The following is a 20,858-nucleotide window of genomic DNA, read 5'->3' as shown; positions in this document are numbered from 1 at the left end:
TTTTCCTCAGCCTGCCTGTTGTTGTGCTCTATTATGAGCCTGAGTGTTGAATCCTTTCTTGTATTATGCCAGACTGAAATGTGATACTTATTTACTTGTTCTTTTGACGTTTGCACTGAACTTAAATACCCTCGTGTGACTGAGGATGTGCTGTTCTTAAAAGCTGTGTAAGGGCTTATGAATGAGAAGCAGTGAGGAAATTTGTTTGAAATTCAGCCTTTTGAAGTCTTAGTCCCTTTTTTTTTTTTTCCCCCAACCTCTGGATTTTTCTCTTCTAGCTTGTCCTGTACCAGTGCCCACATACCCAGGCTCAGTCTCTGGCAGTTCCTGTGGTAGCTCTCCTTGTCGCTTTGCTTCTCCTCCAGTAAGTTCTGTGTTACACAACAATCTCCAGAAAATGTTTTCTGTAATGTTTAGCCAAGAATTCATGAATTTTTAAAATCTTTTAATACTTGAACACTGTAAACTGTCATGTTTAGGTGCAAAGAGCAAGGAACACCCCTGTCTTTTCCTTAAATACCATTGACACTTTGGTGCTCTCTTGTTCCTTGTGTTGTATCTTGTGGGGGTTTTGTTGTTCTTTTTGGTTAAGGTAAAGAAAAAAACCCATACAAATATCATGAGATATGATGATATCAAATGCTAGAGCAGCAAATTTTTAGGTATTCTGCTAATGTAATGAGTGTTACAGATAAATTTTGAATTGGCCCTTTTGGCTAAGGCCCCTTATTACAAGCCAGTGACTTCAATTTTGTGTGACATTTGGAACAGGTACATCTTTATCACCAGGAATGATTGGATAAATCCCAGTTGTTTAAACTCACAGCCTGATCAGTATAGAACTGTCTAAACTGACACTCCAGGGTTATCCAGTATTTGAAATGTCAGAGTTCAAAAGCATTTCTACTTTGTGAATCACTGGATTTACAGTGGGTTTTTGTAACTTTGTTTTTCCCACCACTCCCCCTCCAGTCTCTGCCAGACATGCAGCACATTCAAGAAGAAAATTTGTCTTCCCCTCCACTGGGTCCTCCTAACTATCTTCAAGTCTCTAAAGACTCTGCCAGTACCAGTAGCAAGAACTCCTCTTGTGACACAGATGACTTTGTTCTTGTCCCACACAATATCTCTTCAGACCATTCATGTAAGAACCTTTCTTATTTTTACATCTCGATCCAATTTTCATTCATAACACACTTCTACCTCCTGTTGTTCTTTGGCTCTCTTTGCTCTAAATGTGTCAGAATTCAATTTGAAATTAATTGATGTAGTTTGATTCCTCTTTGGAAGGAAACTCTTTAATACTGCACGTCCATCTGGGACATTTTTATCTTCAATTGAGCAGCCAAATATGCAAGAGGGGTGGTTTCAAGTCATGGAAAATAGTGGGGCTTGGCAGTAGAAGAAGAGATTCAGTTGTAAACAACTGCTGATAAAAGACCCAAGGATTCTCTTGGAGTTCTTTGTGGAAGCAGGCACTTTGTTTCCTCCAGACTCACTGAACATTTGGAGCTCATGCTCTAGAGCTTTAAATAACAGGTGTAGGTAAAAACATGAAACACTTCTAACATGAAAGGTAAAACATCAGCCTGGGCTTACAGAAAGGAAAAACTTGGATGTAGCACATTTATGACTTGGTCCCAACCTGAATTGCACAAGGTCAGCTGATTTCTGGATGATGCCACCAGTTGTGGTAAATATTTGACTAAATGGCTGCCTGAAGGATTTCTGCCATCCATTGTTGTAAACATCCCAGTGCTGATACCTTGTACTCCTACACAATGGAGTTTATTTCAAAATTCTTATTAATATGGCAACAACCCACAAACAAACAGCAAAATAACTTGGTGAAGAACTCCCTTCCCCATTTCTATTTTTGTTGGGAGGGTGGTCACATGAGATTTTCCTACACAAAACCTTTAGTGGAAAACCTCCATACATTCACAGAAATGTTTTTCTCTACAACAGCAATATGGAAGATGTATTTTTTTTTCTGATTCTGCTTGCTGACATGGGTTTTCCATGTGTTCCCTCCTGCAGATGATATGCCTTTGGGAGCAGCTGGCAGGCGGGCTTCCAGTGAGTTCTTGATGTGTGGAGGGTAGGTGTGCTGAGCTTCTTCCAAAAGAAACCTCCTCTTCTAAAATTGATTCTGCAGCTGCAGAAGGGGGTTCTGGGCTTTTGGGTTGTCATAGCTCTGTGGACTTTCTCAAAGACAAACAAGAATTGAATTTGAGTATCTAAACAGTTTGAATTCAGGAAGTTTTGCTGCCAAGTAGAGTTTCTCTGGTGTGAGGACCTGTCTTTTGACAGTGGTTTTTGTTTCCACAGGCAGTCACCATTAACTATTTCTGGAAGCTCAGGAACTGTACAGAAACCATCCACAGCCTCTTCTCGAAGTGCTGCCTCTGGTACAGCTAACAGGTGTGTGATGTGGCCTTAAATTCTCTGCTATTTTATGGGTTTGGCTTTATTTCTTTCTTTTTTTAATTGTGAAACTGGACTAAAATAGAAGCCAGACCTCTTTTCTCCAGGCTCTCTACCCTTCATGCCTTCTCTGGTGCATCCCCAAAAGATTTCCTTTAGAGCATTCTCTGTCTAAATTTTGAGCTGTTTAAAAGCAGAACTTTAGGGACATAACTGACTTGTCTTTTTTGGTGTTGGGAAGCACACCACAGCCTTCATGTAGTAAGTCAAGATGTTGAATGCAGATACATTTTGCAAAGTGGTTGTGAGAGAAGAGGAACTTTGCAAACCCAGATTGCAGTGAATTTGTGTCTCGTGGCTGGCTTGGTTTGTCTGGTCACTGGGTGTGGCTTTTGTGCAAGTGATTAGTGTGAATTTCATGGCTGTGTCTCACAACATGCCAAAGTCACATGAAGGAGCTAAACATGTATTGCAGGTTTTCCATCAGCAGGACTGGTAATTAGTCCCCTTTCTTCCTCATGGCTGTAGGCTTCAGTTTCTGCTGGTTTAAAATGGAACTGATTTTTATCAGAGGGGCCTGAAATCTTTCCTGTTACTTTGGAAAATGTCAAGCTTAATTATGGTGTTTAACTACTCATGGAATATCTAAGCAGAATTTGTTCAAGTGATGAATTTCGTGATGTTTTCAGTACAACAGAAAGAGGATGAGTGGCTAACTGGGGAATACAGCTATTCTGTTGGGTGCATTTTTGGCTTGTGCCAGTGCTAGAGGGCTGCAAGTCAGCATTATTTTTTAGAAATGCTTGTCACAAGAAAAGTTTGTTACTTTGTGCTGATCTTTGTGCAGTTGGGGAAATGTGCTGACAGGCCCTGTCAATACAGCTTTTAGCCTCATGTTTTATGTTTAAGGGCAGATAATGGGGATGGTTTGCCTGTAGAGACCCATTTGCTCTGAACTGGCCATCTGCAATGTATAAATACACTGTTCTTTCCTTTTTTAAGTTGGGTCAGGCAGGGTTTTTAGAGTTAAAAATGTTATGAAAATCTGCCAGTTGTGTTATCTGTACATTACTGAGAGCTAAATGGTCATGTGATTAGAAACAGGTGCCTACTGTTCACACTCTGTACTGTAATAGTTTGATTTAATTACTGGCTGAGTTAATTCAGTAACTGCATTTGGGGCTGCATGGGGCATGGTCTGAAGAAAGCAGAGTGTGTTTCTGATTGATATTCTACAAGATGCTGGTTTTGGGATTTGTTTTTTTATTTCCTGAAAAATGTTCTTTCATTGTTTGTAGGCTGTTTCTCTTAATTTTTTGGTGTTTTACAAAAGGTTATGCCCTGTGAAACAGTGAATCTTTCTGATTAACTGATGAAACTGAATTAATTGTGCCCATAGTTATGCTGCTTTATGCTGTGTGTCTTGACAGAGTCTCCAGCCAGAATGGGCAGATTAGGTCGAGGTGGTTCACTCTCCTGTGGTTTATTATCAGTTTTAATCTCTGTATCTTAGAGAAACAAGATTTGCATGCAGCTCTGCACACATCTGTATTGCATTTTCTCTAGCTGGTAACAACCCACATCAGACTGGAGGATGCCTGGTCAGAGCTCAGCTCTGAGCCTGAGCTGGGGAGCCCAGCACTGTGCCCCTGCCCCCCTCTCACACAGCACTGCTGCCTCCTGTCAGCTCACAGCTCAAGAGCTTGCCTGGACCTACCTGCAGAGCTGTGTGAGAGCAGGAAAAGGCATTTTCTGTGCTGAGTTCTTTAAAAGTTGAAGTGCCTTCATGGTCTCCTGAGTGTCACTGCCACAGTTTCAATAACATCTGCTTCCCTCTCCTGGGGAGAGGCTCCCTGTGCTCCCTGAGTGTGCTCAGCCATGGCAGGCTGCCCACAGCCTTCCTGTGGTTTCCACTTGGGACTTCTTCTCCCTGCCTGGAAGTTTGCAGGCTTTCTGCTGACTGTGTGTCCACAGCCAGCTTCCAAATTACTCTGTGGGATCCAGAAACTGGGTGGCAACAGCAGGACCAACTTACTTTCTTTTGCTGAGGAAGTTCTGTGCCTGTTAGTAAGTAATATTTCATTCTAAGTGGTAGCAAAGAGAATAGGACAATTACAGTAAAAAATCCCAGATTTCAGTTCAGCTGGAGCCAGGCAGTGAATCTTGTCTTCTAGAGAATTTTTTTCACATTTCTTCTAAGAATTTGTAATCTTTCTTTAAATACATGGTCAATAAAAGACCAGATAGTAAAATTATTATCTTCCACAGAGTCCATTTGTTTGAAATTCTTTCAGTTGAATTCTGTTTTCCTTTAAAAGTGTTGGTTACTGATTACATGCAGTGGTTTGAGTCCCTTGTCAGGAGCCACCCTGAGGCAGGTCACTGGCACTCCAGCTGAACTTGGGCAATCTGCAGTTGGAATCTGTGGATTAATGTTCAGGTGTGTGGTTTGGCTCCCCCTGCCAGGGGTTGGTTCTTACATTACATAACATGTTTTCCTCCTGCAAGTTCATGATGTCTCTGGGGATATCTCTGCCTGTGCTTCGGTGGCTTTTGTCCACATTCCAGCCCTGCTCTGAACTTCCTGTCCCTGGGTTTTCCTAGAACACTATTTTCAAGTGTGGTAAACACAGCGGGCGGCTTGGCAGGGAGTCAAAGGGATCTGGAGATCTCAGTGATGTGTGACCAAGGGCTGACTCCCAGCTCTGTGTGATCCCAGCCAGTGCAGGGAAGGCAGGGAGTCCTGAACAGTTCCTGATCCTCCTCTGTGCAGCGTTGGAGCCGGGTTAGGACAAGCCGAGATCGCAGCGCGCCCAGGGAGCACGGAAGAAGTTCATTTGCCTGTTTCCTAGATTTTCTCCAAATTCCTACAGTGCAATTCTGACAGAGTGAGACTTACCTACCTGTATTCATCTCCTGTTTCCATCTCCTATCTCCACACCTCCCAACTTCAGGCACTGTCAGCCTTCCGTGTCCCCCCGCAGCGAGACGGCGCCGATCCCGGTTCCCACCCAGCTGCGGAACTACCAGCGCATCGAACAGAACCTCTCCTCCACTGCCAGCCCCGTGTCAAACCCCCACGGATCACCCAGGTGAGCTGAGCCTAGGCTTTTTAACTCCTTTCTCTTGGTTCTGCTTGGTGTTTGTACCCTGGCAGATGTCCCCGCTTTCTTGCTAATGTCATTTTTCTTCCACGCTAAAGAGACGTTTCAATGATAACAAATAAAAGCCCTTCACAATCTCAAGATTGTTGGATGGGCACTTGAAATATTTCATGAAAACAAATTGAGCTTGTTCTTTCACTCAAAATGCAACCCAAGAAGGTAAAAAGATGAAGTCTTGCTTTTTTGCTGCTCTTTGTGTATTGCATGGCATTACATCATGAACTGAAATGTCAGTAATAAGTTCTGTTTTGTTTTCACACATGTAGTGATGAGATGAATGCTTTGTTCTGTAGAATATCAAAGAAACAATTTTTGGCATGCCAGTTAACCAGCTTGTCTCATTACAAGGCTCTAGTGAGCCAGGCTTATTCTCTGCCTTGTGGTCTACAGGATCAGGCTGGTGAAGGTCAAAGACTCATAAATAGACTACTCAGAACTCTGGAGATCTTTACAAAAACAAAACCCAGGGTTTCTTGCACATTTTTTCCAGGATCCCTGATTTGATTATAGTTGCTGCATTCAGGGAAATTACTCCCTTAAATAGTCTGTTTTCAGTTATCTGATCTGTATTCCAGACAAAATATGAAAATTTTGTCAGAATCTTTGCTGTTTAAAAAATGGGCATTTACAGCAATACTTGGTTGTGAAATAAAATAAAAAATTGTGATCAAGTTTTTTGAAGATTAGAGTGTACTAAGGGAAGTCTGTTTTAATGCTCTCCAGTTAACAGACTGTTATGGCATTATCTTGTATTTGTGGGGTTCCCAGATGAAGACAGGAATGATGAACCTGACTTCATATTCTTAGAAGGCTAATTTATTATTTTATGATACTATATTATATTAAAGAATACTAAAGAATACAGAAGGGATACTTACAGAAGGCTAAAAGATAATAAAACTCGTGACTCTTTCCAGAGCCCCAACACAGCTTGACCATAACTGGCCAATGAGTCAAAACAATTCACATGAAACCAATGAAACAATCTCCAACCACATTCCAAAGCAGCAAAACAAAGGAGAAGCAAATGAGATAATACTGTTTTCCTTTTTTCTCTGAGGCTTCTCAGCTTCCCAGGAGAAGAATCCTGGGCAAAGGGATTTTTCCAGAAAATATGACTGCCACAGCATTCAACATTTAAAAGCCTGTGATAACAAAAGGAATTAAATCTTGATTACTGTCAGTATGGAAATCTTAAGTTCTTAGCTTTCTCTTGAAACAGCAGTATTTCCTTTAACTGATCAGACTCCTCAGGGGGGATTCTGAAGCTTATCTCAAGGAGCCAGTGAGCACAGTGTGAGTGTGACCATCCCTTTCCCTTGCAGAGCTGGGGTTGTGAGGCGCTCCAACACCAGCCCCATGGGGTTCATGAAGATGGGCTCGTGCTCTCCAGTGCCAGCTGACCCTGCCCAGGGCGTGGGGCGCAGGCTGTCCACAGGATCTTCCAGACCATACTCTCCTTCACCACTAGGTAAGCACAGAAATGCTCAGCAATTAGTCAAGCTTTATCTGGAGCAGTCGTTCAGAAATCTGATTCTTGCTTGAAATTAACCTTAAACCGCAACCTGCCCAGCCAGCTCACGTGTGCAGAAATAATTTCTGCTAAATGGCTCACAGAAGTAAACTAACTAGGTTTTCACTTGTTTTCTCTTTGTAAGTGAAGTAGGAAGTGTAAATCCATGTTTTGGTTTTGTTTGCATAGTTGGAACCATACCTGAGCAGCTTGGGCACTGTTGTTGTGGACAGCTCCAAGGACATGAATCAAGGAGTAGAAACTTCTCAGGTGAGTGACTTTGGACAGTGCAATCAGCATTATTTTGATAGAGCTTCTAGAGCATTTTGTGAAGGGGTAGGAGAGCCAACACACATTAGAATGGGTTAATAGGAGACATTGAGTTTTTGTAGAAACAGCCCATTTGTGGCCTGGGTGACACCTTTGCCCATAACTAATTCCCTACACGGTAAGACAGCAACTGAAATTTCTTGTTCTCAAGATGGAACAACAACTCTGATGAAGCCTGTCTTTAACCAGGGCTGGTTTATAATGAATGGTAGTAACATGCTTCTGAGAATCTGGTTTTGATAGACCAGCTCTGTCATGCCAGTTCTCAGAAAAGGGAGGCAGAGCTGCCAGTGCACAGCGTGCAACACATTTTCGTCATTCCCTTGGGAGATCAGCTGGGATCTGATGTTCCTGTTGCTAAGCAGTCAGCAAGCTTTGCAAGTCATAAATCATTATGGCATGCCAGCAGGGGAAAAAAAAAAAAGAGGAAGAAGTAGGACTTGGAGATGTTCTGAGACTGTTAAAGATGGAATTGCACTGTAATGCCAGAAGGATTGGGTATAAGAATATGCAATTCAGCAACAACATCTTCTGCTCTGTGCACATTTTGGGTGCATTTTCTTCTCTGGCTAAAATACTAGTTATGCTTTTTATTTTGACTTTTTATGGTGTGATATTGAAACTGCATTGTGAGTTTTTCTCCTATTTAAACACTTGTCCAAAACCATCTGGGCATGGCAGAGCCTTCACTTCTTGGAGTAGCCAGGTCTGGGAATGGTTCCATCCATATGAAATAAGTTCTATGATGTGTTTCAAAAATTGCCTTGGTAATTGCTATGCCAGTGGCTGGCTCAACAAAAGGAATGAGTGAATCCTTAGATATGAAATGGTCTCTTAAAAAGTGAACAGGGGTGTGTGTGAAGAGAATACAAAGAACTGTGTTTGCTTTTCTTGTTGCAACTTTACTTTGGATAGAGTTTTGTCAGGCTGTTGGTTTAGTGCCTTTTGCCAGTATCAAACTAACTTGTTACACACCACAGCACTGTTTTTGTGGCTGGCAGGGGTTTTAATGTTTCATTTCTTCATATGTTTTCTGCATTCTTTTCCTCCTTAGTTTCACTTCTTAATTGGAAATGACTGCAGTGGTATTTCTGTTTGTACAATACCACAAATTGTAGCAAGTCTGTTTCTCAGCATTTCAGTGGGTATGGGAAGCAGTTTTTTGCTTTGGGTGAGGTGAGGTCATCTGAACTGAGATTTTTCTAAGGACCTAAGATGTCTTTCGTAATGTAGCTTCTGAACTAATTGAGCTGTTCTTGCTGCCAGTGGCAGCAGAGGACACACTTTTAATTCAGAAGCCTTCCCTGGGGTGGCAACAACACTGGAACAGTAACCAGTGGGATTTCAGGCTGATTCTAAAACAACAGGTGAAGACTTCCCAGTGCTGTGAGACAAGCAGAGGGATTTCAGGCAAGCAAATTTTTGGTCAGAAAATTAATGAGAAATAGACTTGATCCCTCTGCTAGAGCTGCAGGCAGACAGACTGTTCTGAAACATACTGCCTAATGGAGTGGAATGAAATCAAGGTGAAGTAGCTCATATTCAAAATTCAGCTAGCAAAAACATGGGCTCAAGAAGGCTGAAAGATGTGTTGTAACAGCTGGGCACTTTGCTGAGCATGCTGCAAGAAGTTTGGGGTGGTTTTTTTCAGCAGACATTCATGAAATGAAGCCTCTCTCAGAAGATTCTCATGGCCAGCTTTTAAAAACCTTCTCTAGTTGTATGGTTCACAAATTCCCTCTTTTTTTTTTTTTTTTTTTTTTTTTTTCTTAAAACATGAGTGAGACTCACTTCAGTGTCAGTTCTTGGAGGTTACAGGCAGGCATTTCCTCTGGGAAGCTGTGGCCATAATGCTGAAGTCTGATGTACTGTTTGTAACTTTGCACAGTTCCTTATCATGAGACATAAAAACATACACCAGGAACAGAACATTTCATCAAATTTCAGACCTAATTTTGAAAGAGAAGGGTCATCTTTAAGTAGGTGAAGTATTTATAAGAGTTATTTCCCCAAAGTTCTCTGTTTAAATGATAACTTAGAGCTCTCCCATTTGCTTTAGGAGAAGCTGCACTCATACCTAAGTGTGGACTTCCTCTGTCAGCTTTTGAAAAAAGATTCATTCTGACAGACTAAAAAGTAAACAACTGCTCAAAGTCATGTCCCCAAAGTGTTCCATCTGAATAATTTGGTTCTTTTTAGTTCCTAGTTTTCTTGCAGGAACATGAGCTGCCTTTGTCTGTAAATGAAGCCATTACACACAGAACAAGTAATTAACATGCAATGTCCTCTTGTTTGCAAGAAGATCATTCCAGGTCTTGAGAACCTCTATTCATCTTGGGATTTCAGTGCTGGTTGTGCCATTCCTGCTGAATCCAACCATTTTATTTGTCCTGGTGGAGGTTGCCAGCTGTACTGCAGCTGCCAGGACAGCTGTCAGCCTGAAATGGTGCCTGTTTGGCAGCTTGGAGCTCTTATCAGTGTGGTGTAGCAATAATTCAAATAATCCATGGGTTAAATCCATGGATTCTCCTTGCTGTCTAGTAAGCTAATGATCAAACACATCTCAATATTTGCAGTTTAATGTTGTTCTCTGGAGTTTTGGGCTTTATCAATGTATTTTGCAAGCACTGCAAGTAGAATTTTACCTTATTTGTCATTTCCACAGGTTCTCCTATACCACCATCTCAGTCCCCACAGTCACTTCTGATGGGAGCGAGGTTGCAGAGTGCTCCTACTCTCACAGATATCTACCAAAACAAGCAGAAGCTCAGAAAGCAGCATTCAGACCCAGTTTGCCCATCCTATGCTGGGTATGGATACAGTCATTCTCCACAGCCAAGCAGGCCAGGAAGCCTGGGAACATCCCCTACCAAGCACATGGGATCCTCTCCCAGGAGCTCAGACTGGCTCTTCAAAACCCCTCTGCCAACAATCATCGGCTCTCCCACTAAGGTTTGTTAAATTTGCAATTCTCAGTAACACAGTGCCTGAAACCAAGAATATTTTGGGGTTCTAACATTTTTGTTGTTGATTTTTTTTTTGTTGTTCTTAAAGGCAACAGCTCCTTTCAAAATACCTAAAACTCAAGCATCCTCCAACTTGCTGGCCCTGGCAAATCGCCAGGGCTTGGCTGAAACGCCGCTGCAGCCTAAAGATATCACTGACCCAAGGGACTTCACACACTTCCACTCCAGCCAGGCAGCTGACAAACAGGCAGGAGAGCACAGCAAAACCACCTTTGGCAGGTAGGCACTGCCAGGAACAGAACATTTCATCAAACTTCAGGCCTAATTTTGAAAGAGGAAGGGGCATCTTTGAGTAGGTGAGGTGTTTATAGGAGATATTTCCCCAAAGCTCTCTGTTTAAGTGATAACTTGGAGCTCTCCCATTTGCTTTAGGAGAAACTTTGCATCCCTGGGGGAGGCAGCTGGGCAGCAGAACTGCACACAGCAACTCTCAGAGGGTGAAAAAGCTGTGAGGGGATGCTGAGGTTTGGTGTGTGCAACAGAAACATTTTGTACTGGCTATAAATATAGCAGGGACTTCCTGGAGCACTTTGTGTTGCTGTCTAGTTCCCTTTTGTTTTCATTAACTGAATCTGGAATTTCATTGCCTCTGTAGAGCCTGTGGAGTTTTTGCTTGAAAATCTCTATGACAAAATTTGCAACATAAATTTTTCAAGAGAAAAATGTTTCTTTATTTTTATGTTTTGCTCTGTTTTAAAAGATCCGTGATAACAAGCAAGATGTCAATACTTTTTTCTATTTTTGTTGAAAAATTCTCTGTAGTAAATACCAAGAATCTTAGTTATCCTTAGCTGCAAATTGGATGATATCCCTGAATAACCTTTTTTTTTGGAAAATTCTTGTGTTTTCCTGTCCAGGTCTGTTAGTACTGGGAAGCTGTCAGACCAACAGGTAAAGACCACCCTTGGGGGCCAGTTGTACCAAGGCAGTACAGACAGTCTCAACACAGAGAGGCCAATGGATACAGGTGAGGATCAGAGTGATACATCCAAGCTGTTTCCCTGTGCCTGGGTTTTTATGGAATGCCAGCTGGATCACAGTTTTGCTTCCAACTTGGAGAACTGGTTCTGACAATTTTTAGCCTCAGCACAGAAGGCTTTTTTAATGTTTAAGGGGATCTGTTCCATTTCTTTAGCATAGCTTTAAAAATAACTGAGACAGGAAAATGCTTATTTCTGTGCTAAACACAGAAATATCTTGACTGCCTGTGCTTACTGGAGGGGTTTGGGATTTTCTGGTTTGGTTTTATTTTTAATTTAGCATTTGTGGCTTTTCATTTTCCACCTTGATTTTATATGAAAGCCAATCTATGTAACTCTGGTTAACTCTGGGTGTTTGGTTGGTTTGTTTTTTTTCTCCTCCTCCCTGAGCTTGTCCCTTGCCATCAGAAATTCTCCCTTCTGAGCAGTTGGAAGGAGTTCTGCAGACAGGGCTGGTCTTTAGCCTCCAGACCTGTCACAATCTGCCTTTAGAATTTTTCTGCTGTATCTTTTGCTGCAAAACTGACATCTTCAGGCTCTCAGGGAGTCTCTGATGCTCTTTTCTGGGTGAGAGTAGAACACTGAGATATTGAAAATAAAAATATACATTAAGCTGCACCTTGACTGCTTGTGTCTCACCAAGACTGTCCACTCAGCTTCTTTTATTTCCTGTGAGAACTTCTAACTAGTCCAGGGCTTGGATTTTACATCAAAGCACATTGTGTTGCAGTGCTCCAATTTGCTGCATATAATTACTTCTTGGTGTGATTATATGGAATAAGGACTAACCTGCTGAAATGTTCTCTCAGCTCCAGCAGGAGCCTATGGAATTGCAATGGCAACTCCATCCATGGCAAGTGGGGCAAGTTCTCGGGCTGTCATGTTCACTGTGGGGTCCCCTCCAAGCAGTGCCACCCCTCCCACCTGCACCCACATGGTCCTCAGAACCAGAACCACCTCAGGTAAGAATTTCCTGGCAGTTGTGTGGACATTTCTCAAAGGCTGCACTTGGGCTTGTCCACTTCTTGGGCCTGATTGCTGCCTTGCACAGGGCCTGCAGTGAAAGTGTAGAGAAAGTAGAGCTAAATATCAGATGGTTTCTGCCTTTTCCCCCCATAAAGAGGGTTAGAGGCACAGATTTACAATCCAGCAGTGAGTAACTCCTGTGTACACAGCTTTACTCCCTCACTTCTGACTTCTCCTTTCCACCTTTGCCATAGAGATCACACAGAGTGTGATCTCTATGGCAAAGGTGGAGAGGAGAAGTCAGAATTCTGATTTTTGCCTGCTGCCATGCATTGTCCCAGAAACAGCACACCAGGGCTGGGAGCTGCCTGCAGTTTGGCAAGAGTCAGCTGTGCTGCCAAATATCAAAGACCCCAAGGTTAAGGGCTTCAGATGGGCAGTGTGAATCACAGCACAAGCTGCAGTCCTTGTCAGCCATGAATCCCAGAACTCTTAGGAATTGTCACTGTTGTTACAGTTCATCCTCTGCACTCCCTGCAGAGCCCCACAAGGAGCAGTGGGAGAGCCTGCCATGGGCTCTCTGTGCTGGCTCCTTGTGTGTCACTTGCTGTCACCCACAGCCCCAGTGCTGAATCAGACTGTGTGTTATTTGTCTTGTAGTGGGATCAAACAGCTCTGGAGGGTCTCTGTGCTCCACCAGTGGCCGTGTTTATATGGGCTCTCCTCCTGGTATTTACATGGGCTCCTCTCCTCCGGGGGCCGAGGCGGCTCCGAGCCTCAAGTACATCCCTTATGGCACTTCCCCTCCCAGCCTAGAGGGCTTTATCACTTTTGAAGCTCCTGAATTGCCTGAGGAAACTTTAATGGAGGTATGAAAACAATAATTTCGTGTTTTCTAATGTGTGATGGTGCTGGTACAGATGTGGTAAATGTAGGATTGCTCTGTGTGCTTTGTAGTTTCCTCTATGCTGTCTCACTTGTTGTTTTTTTGTTTAGGATCTTGAATATATTGCTGTATCAGTAGTTGCCAGGTTCTCTTTGATAGTTCTTGCTGGCATTTCATATGTTTGAATAGGTAACCAGAGGAACATGACTGCTTTTGCCCACCAGAGCCTCCCAGAGAGGCCTCTTCATGCCAGTGGATGTGGGTGCTGACAGTAACAAAGCCCCTCTGGGCATTTCATTGCTCCTCACAGTCAGGGAATGACGTCCAATCCTACTTGTGGGAAGACTGTCCTATATTTTTTTAAGATGTGTGGGGGAGTGACACTTTAAAAACACAAATTGGGGTGGTCTTTCACCAGAATGCTATTCTTGGAGTGTACATTTGTCAAGACAGATGCTGTTCTGGTTTCTCATTCACATCTTGCTGGAAGGTATTTGGGTCCCTATTGAATATCTCTTATAGCATGAATGCTTACCAGTACACTGTATTCTTCCCACAGGAAGAATAGAATTTTAAATGTATTTAGACCCTGTATTATTAATGAAAATATTATAAACATTGCTAAGATATGTTTGATTAGTTTTGAAGGCTTCTTTTGGAGGAGAAACTCTGCATGTGTACTGTGTGTTTTACTGACAGAGCAGCGCTGAGTTGTTCACTCCAATTGAAGATTTTAGTCTGAAGTGTAAACGTTGGTAACAGCCACCTTTTAACACAATTTAATTCCAGAACCAAGTGTAAATTAGAGTGAGGAAGATCAGTTCTTTTGTAGGTATTAAGTCTATTACATAATAAAAGCCAAATGTTCTTCCTGGCTCCTCACACAAGTGCCAAGCATACTTTTGTGTTGCTGATAATAAAATAAGCAATTTGTCCCACTTGTGATTTTTAGTTCCTCAGGTTTCAACACAGAACTCCATGTACCAATTCCTTTGGCTTTGTTGAAAGACTCTTAAGTATAAGCTACAATATCTTGAATTCATTAACAAAGAAGGGAACAAGTTCAGATCTGTGAGGGCCCATTTGGTTCTGTCATTCCTAATGCTGCCTCTACCACAATGTGATTCCTGCACAGAACTGACATAGCAAGAAATCTTTAAGTGATTAACAAGAGTTTTAAATGTGGCTGATGGCTTAGAGTGCTTAAATTGCTGTCATCTTTCCCTCTGACAGAGAGAGCACACAGACACTCTGCGTCACCTAAACATGATGCTGACATTCACAGAGTGTGTTCTGGATCTGACAGCAGTGAGGGGAGGAAACCCAGACCTGTGCACTTCTGCTGTGTCACTGTACCAGATCCAGGAGAGCATCGTTGTGGATCAGATCAGCCAGCTCAGCAAAGAGTGGGGGTGAGTATGCAGTCAGAGAGAGAATTAGTCAAGATCCAATGCATCAAAATGTATTGAAACTCAGCCCTTTTTGCTGGGAGTCATTCTTTTCCTGTAGAGAATCTTTATAGGAATTATTTTTTAACAACTGAAGACAGATCAGAAAGAGCAAAGACAAAAGATTTTTTTTTTTTCCTGGCCTGCCACTTTTCTGAGGAAAGTGTTGAGTTCAGGCTTGAGGTGCAGCAGTGCATTTCTGAGCATGGAAATTTGTGAACCAGCTCCTGGCAGACCTGAGCCCTCATCCCTTCCTGTTGACTGAAGCCCTGAGGTGGAGGTTGGAAGGGGAGAAGTGTCCAAATTTGGTTTCACTGGAAAAAACAGTCAATCAGCCCTAGTATAAAATCAAAAGCAAGGAGAAATATGAGAAGTTTGAAGTGGTGGGAAAGGGCAGTTCTACTTCCTGCCTTCTTCCTGAAGTAATAAAAACCCAACAGAAAACCCTTGTAAAGTGTTTGCTTTTCACAACTGAGAATTGCAGGGGGATAGGAAATGAAAAGTACACCCTGTCACTTGTGGTGAGACACTGACCTCGGGTAGAGTCCCCACAAATAAGTGCTCCTTTTTCAAATGTCTGCATTTAAAGCAGTTTGTCTTTGCTGCTGCAGCTCCTAAATGAGCAGATGTCCCCTCACCCCATGACAGAATGTTTGTGAAGGGAAGGGAGGGGAGGGGTGGAGCTGCATTTTAAACATCTGTCTTCCTTTTCTGCTGTTGCTGGGTCCTGTGGGCTGTTGTGATTAAAAAGTGATGTCTGCCCCGACTTGAATTTGTTCAAAAAAGGTATTTTGATGCATAAATTACTTTTTTTTCCCCTCTTCTCCCTAGACAAGTGGAGCAGCTGGTGTTGTATATGAAAGCTGCCCAGTTACTGGCATCTTCTCTGCATCTTGCCAAAGCACAGGTCAAATCTGGCAAACTGAACCCATCCACTGCTGTTAAGCAAGGTAGATGCAACATCATCTAATTTGCTTTGCTTGTGAATTTTCTTTGCTGATACATCACTCAGAAAGCTGAGGTTGCAACCTTTGTTTTGTTTTTCTTCTCTGCAGGAGAACTGTAGATATGTACAATTGCACAACTCTCATAGTAAACAGCCAGAAACAGTTGGGAAATGGGTATTCATTAACTTGAAATGGAAATTATTTGATAGATACTCAAGTCATAGAAGTAGTGGAGTAAATAAACATTAAAACTACAAGTTCAAACAAGTTTACTTTGCAAAGCTGAACTTAGGCTGAGTTATTTGGGTTTTGTTGGGGTTTTTTAAAAATGTTTTCTTACCTTTCTCCCAGTTGTGAAAAGCCTCAATGAGAGATACAAATTCTGTATTGGAATGTGCAAAAAACTGACAGAAAAGTTGAATCGTTTCTTTTCGGACAAGCAAAGGTTCATTGATGAAATCAACAGTGTCACTGCAGAGAAACTCATCTACAACTGTGCTGTGGAAATGGTGAGTCCCTCCTCTTCCCTGAACTGGAGGAGTTGCTGCCTTCTCTCACAGATCTCTTCTACATAACCAGAAAATAGAATTGATATTTTCAGTCACCACAAAGGAAAGTTAACTGTTTTAGTGATGAGAGGGGATTCTTGTGTCACACAAAAGATTCTGGATGAGATGGAAGGTTAACTGTTTTAGTGATGAGAGGGGATTCTTGTGTCACACAAAAGATTCTGGATGAGATGGAAGGTTAACTGTTTTAGTGATGAGAGGGGATTCTTGTGTCACACAAAAGATTCTGGATGAGATGGAAGGTTAACTGTTTTAGTGAAGAGAGGGAATTCTTGTGTCACACAAAAGATTCTGGCAAATGTTGTGCTTAACCCTGATAATGGTGGTGTTGTGCACAATTAATTTGTTTCTTTACAAGATAATGCAGGTGTAAGAATGTGCATATTTATTCATATAAAAAATGCTTTTATAGATTTTTTTAATGCAGAATATTCTCATAGTACAGGTGCTCTGTCCTCTCAGAATCACAGAATGATTTAGAAGAGACCTTAAAGATCGTCTAGTTCCACCTTCATTTTGTTGTCTTAGTTACAACAACAAATCAGCTAAATAAAAGCTGAAAAAGACTTTCATAATGACACTTTTAGGTGATTATGAAATTTTGCTACTTGCCTAATGGAGTTTCTGAACCTGACTGATTGCAGGTGCAGTCAGCAGCTCTGGATGAGATGTTCCAGCAAACTGAAGATATCACATATCGATACCACAAGGCAGCCCTGCTGCTGGAGGGACTGACTAAAATACTGCAAGACCCTGCAGATATAGAAAATGTACACAAGTGTAAGTTCAGCTGAATAATGAAAATTACATGGGATTAATTCATTGTAAAATCAATCTGGTCATCATCTGTCCTGTGCCTCTCTCTGCAGATAAATCCAGCATCGAGCGAAGGCTTTCTGCACTCTGCTACAGCACAGTGGCTGTGTATGAGCAGTAGGAATATCCTGAGGACCAGATGGTGTGAACATAAGGGACCACATCAGTGATACTGCACTTTTTTCACTACAGCTTCATTGTTGTCCTTGTTCTGCCCCATGTGGAAGATGATTCTTACATTTCTGTGGTGACTACCAAAGAAACAGCAGCATATTCAAAGAGGAGAAATTCCAAAAGTACACTTGCCTTACCAATACAGCAGCTCCTTTTCCTTCCTAGCAACAGAATTTAAAAGAATCTCTCTTCACATTTCAAACTGATCCCCGTGTGTGTGCTTTGAACTCGAATGATCAGGGTTTGTTGTTTTTCCCTCGTGAGGTTTTTAGAGAGCGGATCCTTCTGCATCAGGTACAAAAAAGACATTTCCCTCAGAAGATTCCCTCAAGAGTTTTTAAGCTGTTCAGTAAAATGTGGCTGAGTGAATTTGGGAAACCCTAACCATGTGCAAGTGCTGCTTGAAGCTTTTTGGGGCTCAGCTGCCTTGTCTGGAGCTCACCTGTTGTACACATGGCTCAGGTTGTCATACGAAGGGATGGCAAACACGCTCTGACCCCAGGGGAGAAATGGGGATGGAAGAAATTCTCTCCATCTGTGCAAAATCCCCAGGGGGTTTTCAGCTGATGTGGATACTATTTGATGATCTTCTTCCAAAATATTTTGTTTTGCACTAATTTACTAAAGCAACTGTATATTCATTTTTGAAGAACTATATTAAAAAAAATCTAGATAAAGAAGGCACAATGGACTTGGCTGAATTCCATTTCAGTGTACATAAAATTCTTTTCAGAATTTCAAATGTAGCTTCTAGAAGACTTTCAAACAAACTGTGTAAAAACTTGTATTCATGTGAACCTTTCCATTTTATACCTATTTGTCTAATACTTGAGTAACTACTGCTCTGGACTTTCTCAGTAATAGCAATGTTGAGTTGCTGGTTGTTTGCTTTTTCTATAGATTTGGTTGCATCTTTTGTTGTGCATGCAATATGTGCATTAATGCCTGCAGTCTTTAGGGGTGTAATGACAGTTCTCTGTAGTTTGTTTCTTGGGCAGTATTACAATAAATACTGTAAACTGAAAGGTTCTGCAAGGAACCATGCAAAAAAAAAATTAAAAAAAAAAAACAAACCAGAAAATAATGTTGTGGTTTGAGATGCTGATAAAATGATGTAGAATCTCTACATATAGAGTGTGTGAAAAATCAGGATTATTTTGTGTGCATTTTGGGGGAGAGGTGGGAAGCTTCATTTAGCCTTATAGGCATTGTCATTTCAAGCATCCCATGAGATCATCAGGACAGCAATTTGCAAAGTATTTGGGCAGATCAGCTTCTCTGGAAATGGTTCCTATACTTTGTTTTTGGGACTTTTTTGTTACTCAACTGCTTGAATACTTGAATAAACCATTCTCCAGGACAAAATCATTTTAATCCTCTTAAACACAGTGGTCTGAACTATTTGACAAAGTTGTACAGGGCTTACACATCAAAATATTGTTTCAGTGTTGGGATAACCACGTGTTTCCTTTACTTTGACAGAGTAATGTACTTTTTACCTTATTTATCTGTATGAAATTCCAACAGTTAATTTGAAAGTGTTTGTTTATATAATGTTTGTATTTTTAGGTCTTTAATACGGTGTTTCTACCTCTCCTTTGTAATTGCATGCATTATTCTTGGAACTAGGTAATAACTCACTGAACTGTTGCGTAATAGCCTTTTTATTATGGCCTGTATAAATGTATATTAAGGTAAAAATAAATACTGACACTAGAAGTGTTTCTATGGTACAACTGAGTTGCTGTGTCTCTGTGATCAGAGGTGTTAAATTTAGGAAAAATTCTCTTATTTGCCTGGGTAAAGAAGTTGCTGAATGTTCCCCTCAGCAGGGCAGGATGGGGCAGCATCCTTGAGTTCATGATCTCTGGATAGCTCTGGAACAAAGTGTCCCTGAGTTTGTTTTTCCCTGGCTTTAGCAAGACAATTTACCCTGCTTCTTTTTTTTTTTTTCCCCATTTTTTTTTAAACTTGGATTGGAAGACAAAAATGCTAAGTAGGATCCTGGGTAACAGCTGTATGATCTTTCAACAAGGTGCTTGTTTGTTGCCTCTAGCAAAGGGGAGCTGTTGGGGCTGCCAGAACAGCATATACAGAGCTAATTGACAAAAGCTGGCAGGAAGTTACAATTTCTATCCAAAAAATGGGCTTTGTTCACCTCACAGCCTGTACCCTCTGCCCAGCTGAGATATGCTGTGGTAGCTGCTGTGTGGATATTGTATTTTTGAGTTATACTATCAGATTTTCCCCAATTTATTATTAAAAACCCCTCCACTTGTGAGTGGCACATAAAGAGGATGAGGAAGGAGTGAGCTGGGAATGCTAATGATGTCTGAGCCCGAATCTAGGAACAAAGCAGCAGCTTTAATGCACAAGTCTAGGAGATAGGCTGCTTTTCTCAGGAACTCACTGGGTTTTGTTGGTTTTCTTTCTTCCCTTTCAGGATTCAAGCTCATTCTCCTTCCCCTCTTGCCAGCAAGGCTACAGCTGCACAAACAGGAGGAGAAGAAAAGGGCTATTCTTGCTGGCTGTTTTCAGGAGGAGGAGACCAATGTTCATGGCCTGTCTTTCTGCATAAACTCATTCCCCAAAGATCCTGAAGCTGTCCTCTGTCTTTGGCTCTCCGTGCTGAACAGCAGGTGCTTGTTTTTATAAATACTTCTTTTTCTCCAGCCTTTGAAAGACAGAACTTGAGAGATTTGCTGAACTTTTCTAGCTCAGCTCTCCTGCATCTCCTTGAGTGTTCTGCACTTGCTCCACTCTGTCCATTTTACAAAATGTCAGCTGAGGAATCTACAACACTTTTTGATTCTGACATTTGCTGCTTTTCATAAGCAAGAAGTTGAACTCTCAACCCTTCCTCTGACACAGAGGAGGAAATTCTGTTAATTTAACTTGCAACTAAGGTGCTACAAATTATTCCAAGGAGCATTTTGAGGAGGGAGCTGTTCCTGGGACTGCCTGTGTTTTGCATAGTTCTTGATGTTATCTTGTACAGCTACATCCAGTTATTATCACATCATCTCAGGGTTCAGAGGCAATAACTTGTGATTCACCCATGTCCCAATAACCAAAAAGGGAAAGTTGTTTTTCATCTGAAGCAGGGAAAGCTGGATCCTGCTGCTTCCAAAGCTTGTTGAGGCTTTGCAATTCAGATAAGCTGGCTTGTGACCTCACTTGTGACCCACCTCCTTTTTGATTCCTGCTTCTTCTCCTATTTTGGGGGGCTTTTTAATTTAAATTTTGATCCTTTGACTTTTTTTGCCTTCTCTGAGCTCTGCTTGCCACTATCTTTTTTCACAGTCCAGGATGCCTTTTAAGTCTTTAAGCAGATCTCTTTTCATCCTGAACTTCCCCATCTGACCTGAGCCATGGTCCTGGCTGTGGCTTTTCCCAGAGTGCCCCCACAGCTCCTCCTTTTTGCAGAGGAGTGGAGTCCATCAGGGTAACCCCTCTCCTGAGGTCTCCAAGTCAGCTGGAGCCCAGCTGAAGGAAGCCTTGGCACTGCTCCTTGGGACAAACACCTTTTCAATAGGCTTTTGTGCACGGCAGGCTCCCCCCTCCTCGCTGCCTGAAAGCCAGCCGAGTGCCAGTGGGGCTGCTGAGTCTTGT

General features: G+C 41.9%; 1 protein-coding gene across 1 annotated transcript in view; it reads left to right on the top strand.

Annotated features, from left to right (window-relative positions):
• Positions 1-18,979, top strand: part of ULK2 (unc-51 like autophagy activating kinase 2) — a 37,359-nt gene extending 18,380 nt beyond the window's left edge. The window contains exons 12-28 of the mRNA XM_041422895.1: positions 279-364; positions 973-1,144; positions 2,041-2,101; positions 2,332-2,424; positions 5,382-5,519; positions 6,917-7,062; positions 7,294-7,374; positions 10,100-10,386; positions 10,489-10,679; positions 11,318-11,427; positions 12,250-12,402; positions 13,067-13,275; positions 14,526-14,704; positions 15,572-15,690; positions 16,039-16,196; positions 16,901-17,036; positions 17,126-18,979. Of these exons, the coding sequence (XP_041278829.1) occupies positions 279-364; positions 973-1,144; positions 2,041-2,101; positions 2,332-2,424; positions 5,382-5,519; positions 6,917-7,062; positions 7,294-7,374; positions 10,100-10,386; positions 10,489-10,679; positions 11,318-11,427; positions 12,250-12,402; positions 13,067-13,275; positions 14,526-14,704; positions 15,572-15,690; positions 16,039-16,196; positions 16,901-17,036; positions 17,126-17,193 (2,387 nt within the window). The 3' untranslated portion in view covers positions 17,194-18,979. The remainder of the gene's footprint in view (positions 1-278; positions 365-972; positions 1,145-2,040; positions 2,102-2,331; positions 2,425-5,381; positions 5,520-6,916; positions 7,063-7,293; positions 7,375-10,099; positions 10,387-10,488; positions 10,680-11,317; positions 11,428-12,249; positions 12,403-13,066; positions 13,276-14,525; positions 14,705-15,571; positions 15,691-16,038; positions 16,197-16,900; positions 17,037-17,125) is intronic.
• The last annotated feature ends 1,879 nt before the right edge of the window (positions 18,980-20,858 follow it).

Source organism: Onychostruthus taczanowskii, unplaced genomic scaffold, assembly GCF_017590055.1.
Source record: "Onychostruthus taczanowskii isolate IOZ18803 unplaced genomic scaffold, ASM1759005v1 scaffold75, whole genome shotgun sequence".
In the NCBI taxonomy this organism is placed as follows: domain Eukaryota; kingdom Metazoa; phylum Chordata; class Aves; order Passeriformes; family Passeridae; genus Onychostruthus; species Onychostruthus taczanowskii.
Note: the sequence above shows the minus strand (reverse complement) of the source record. Positions and strands in the feature narration are given on the sequence as shown.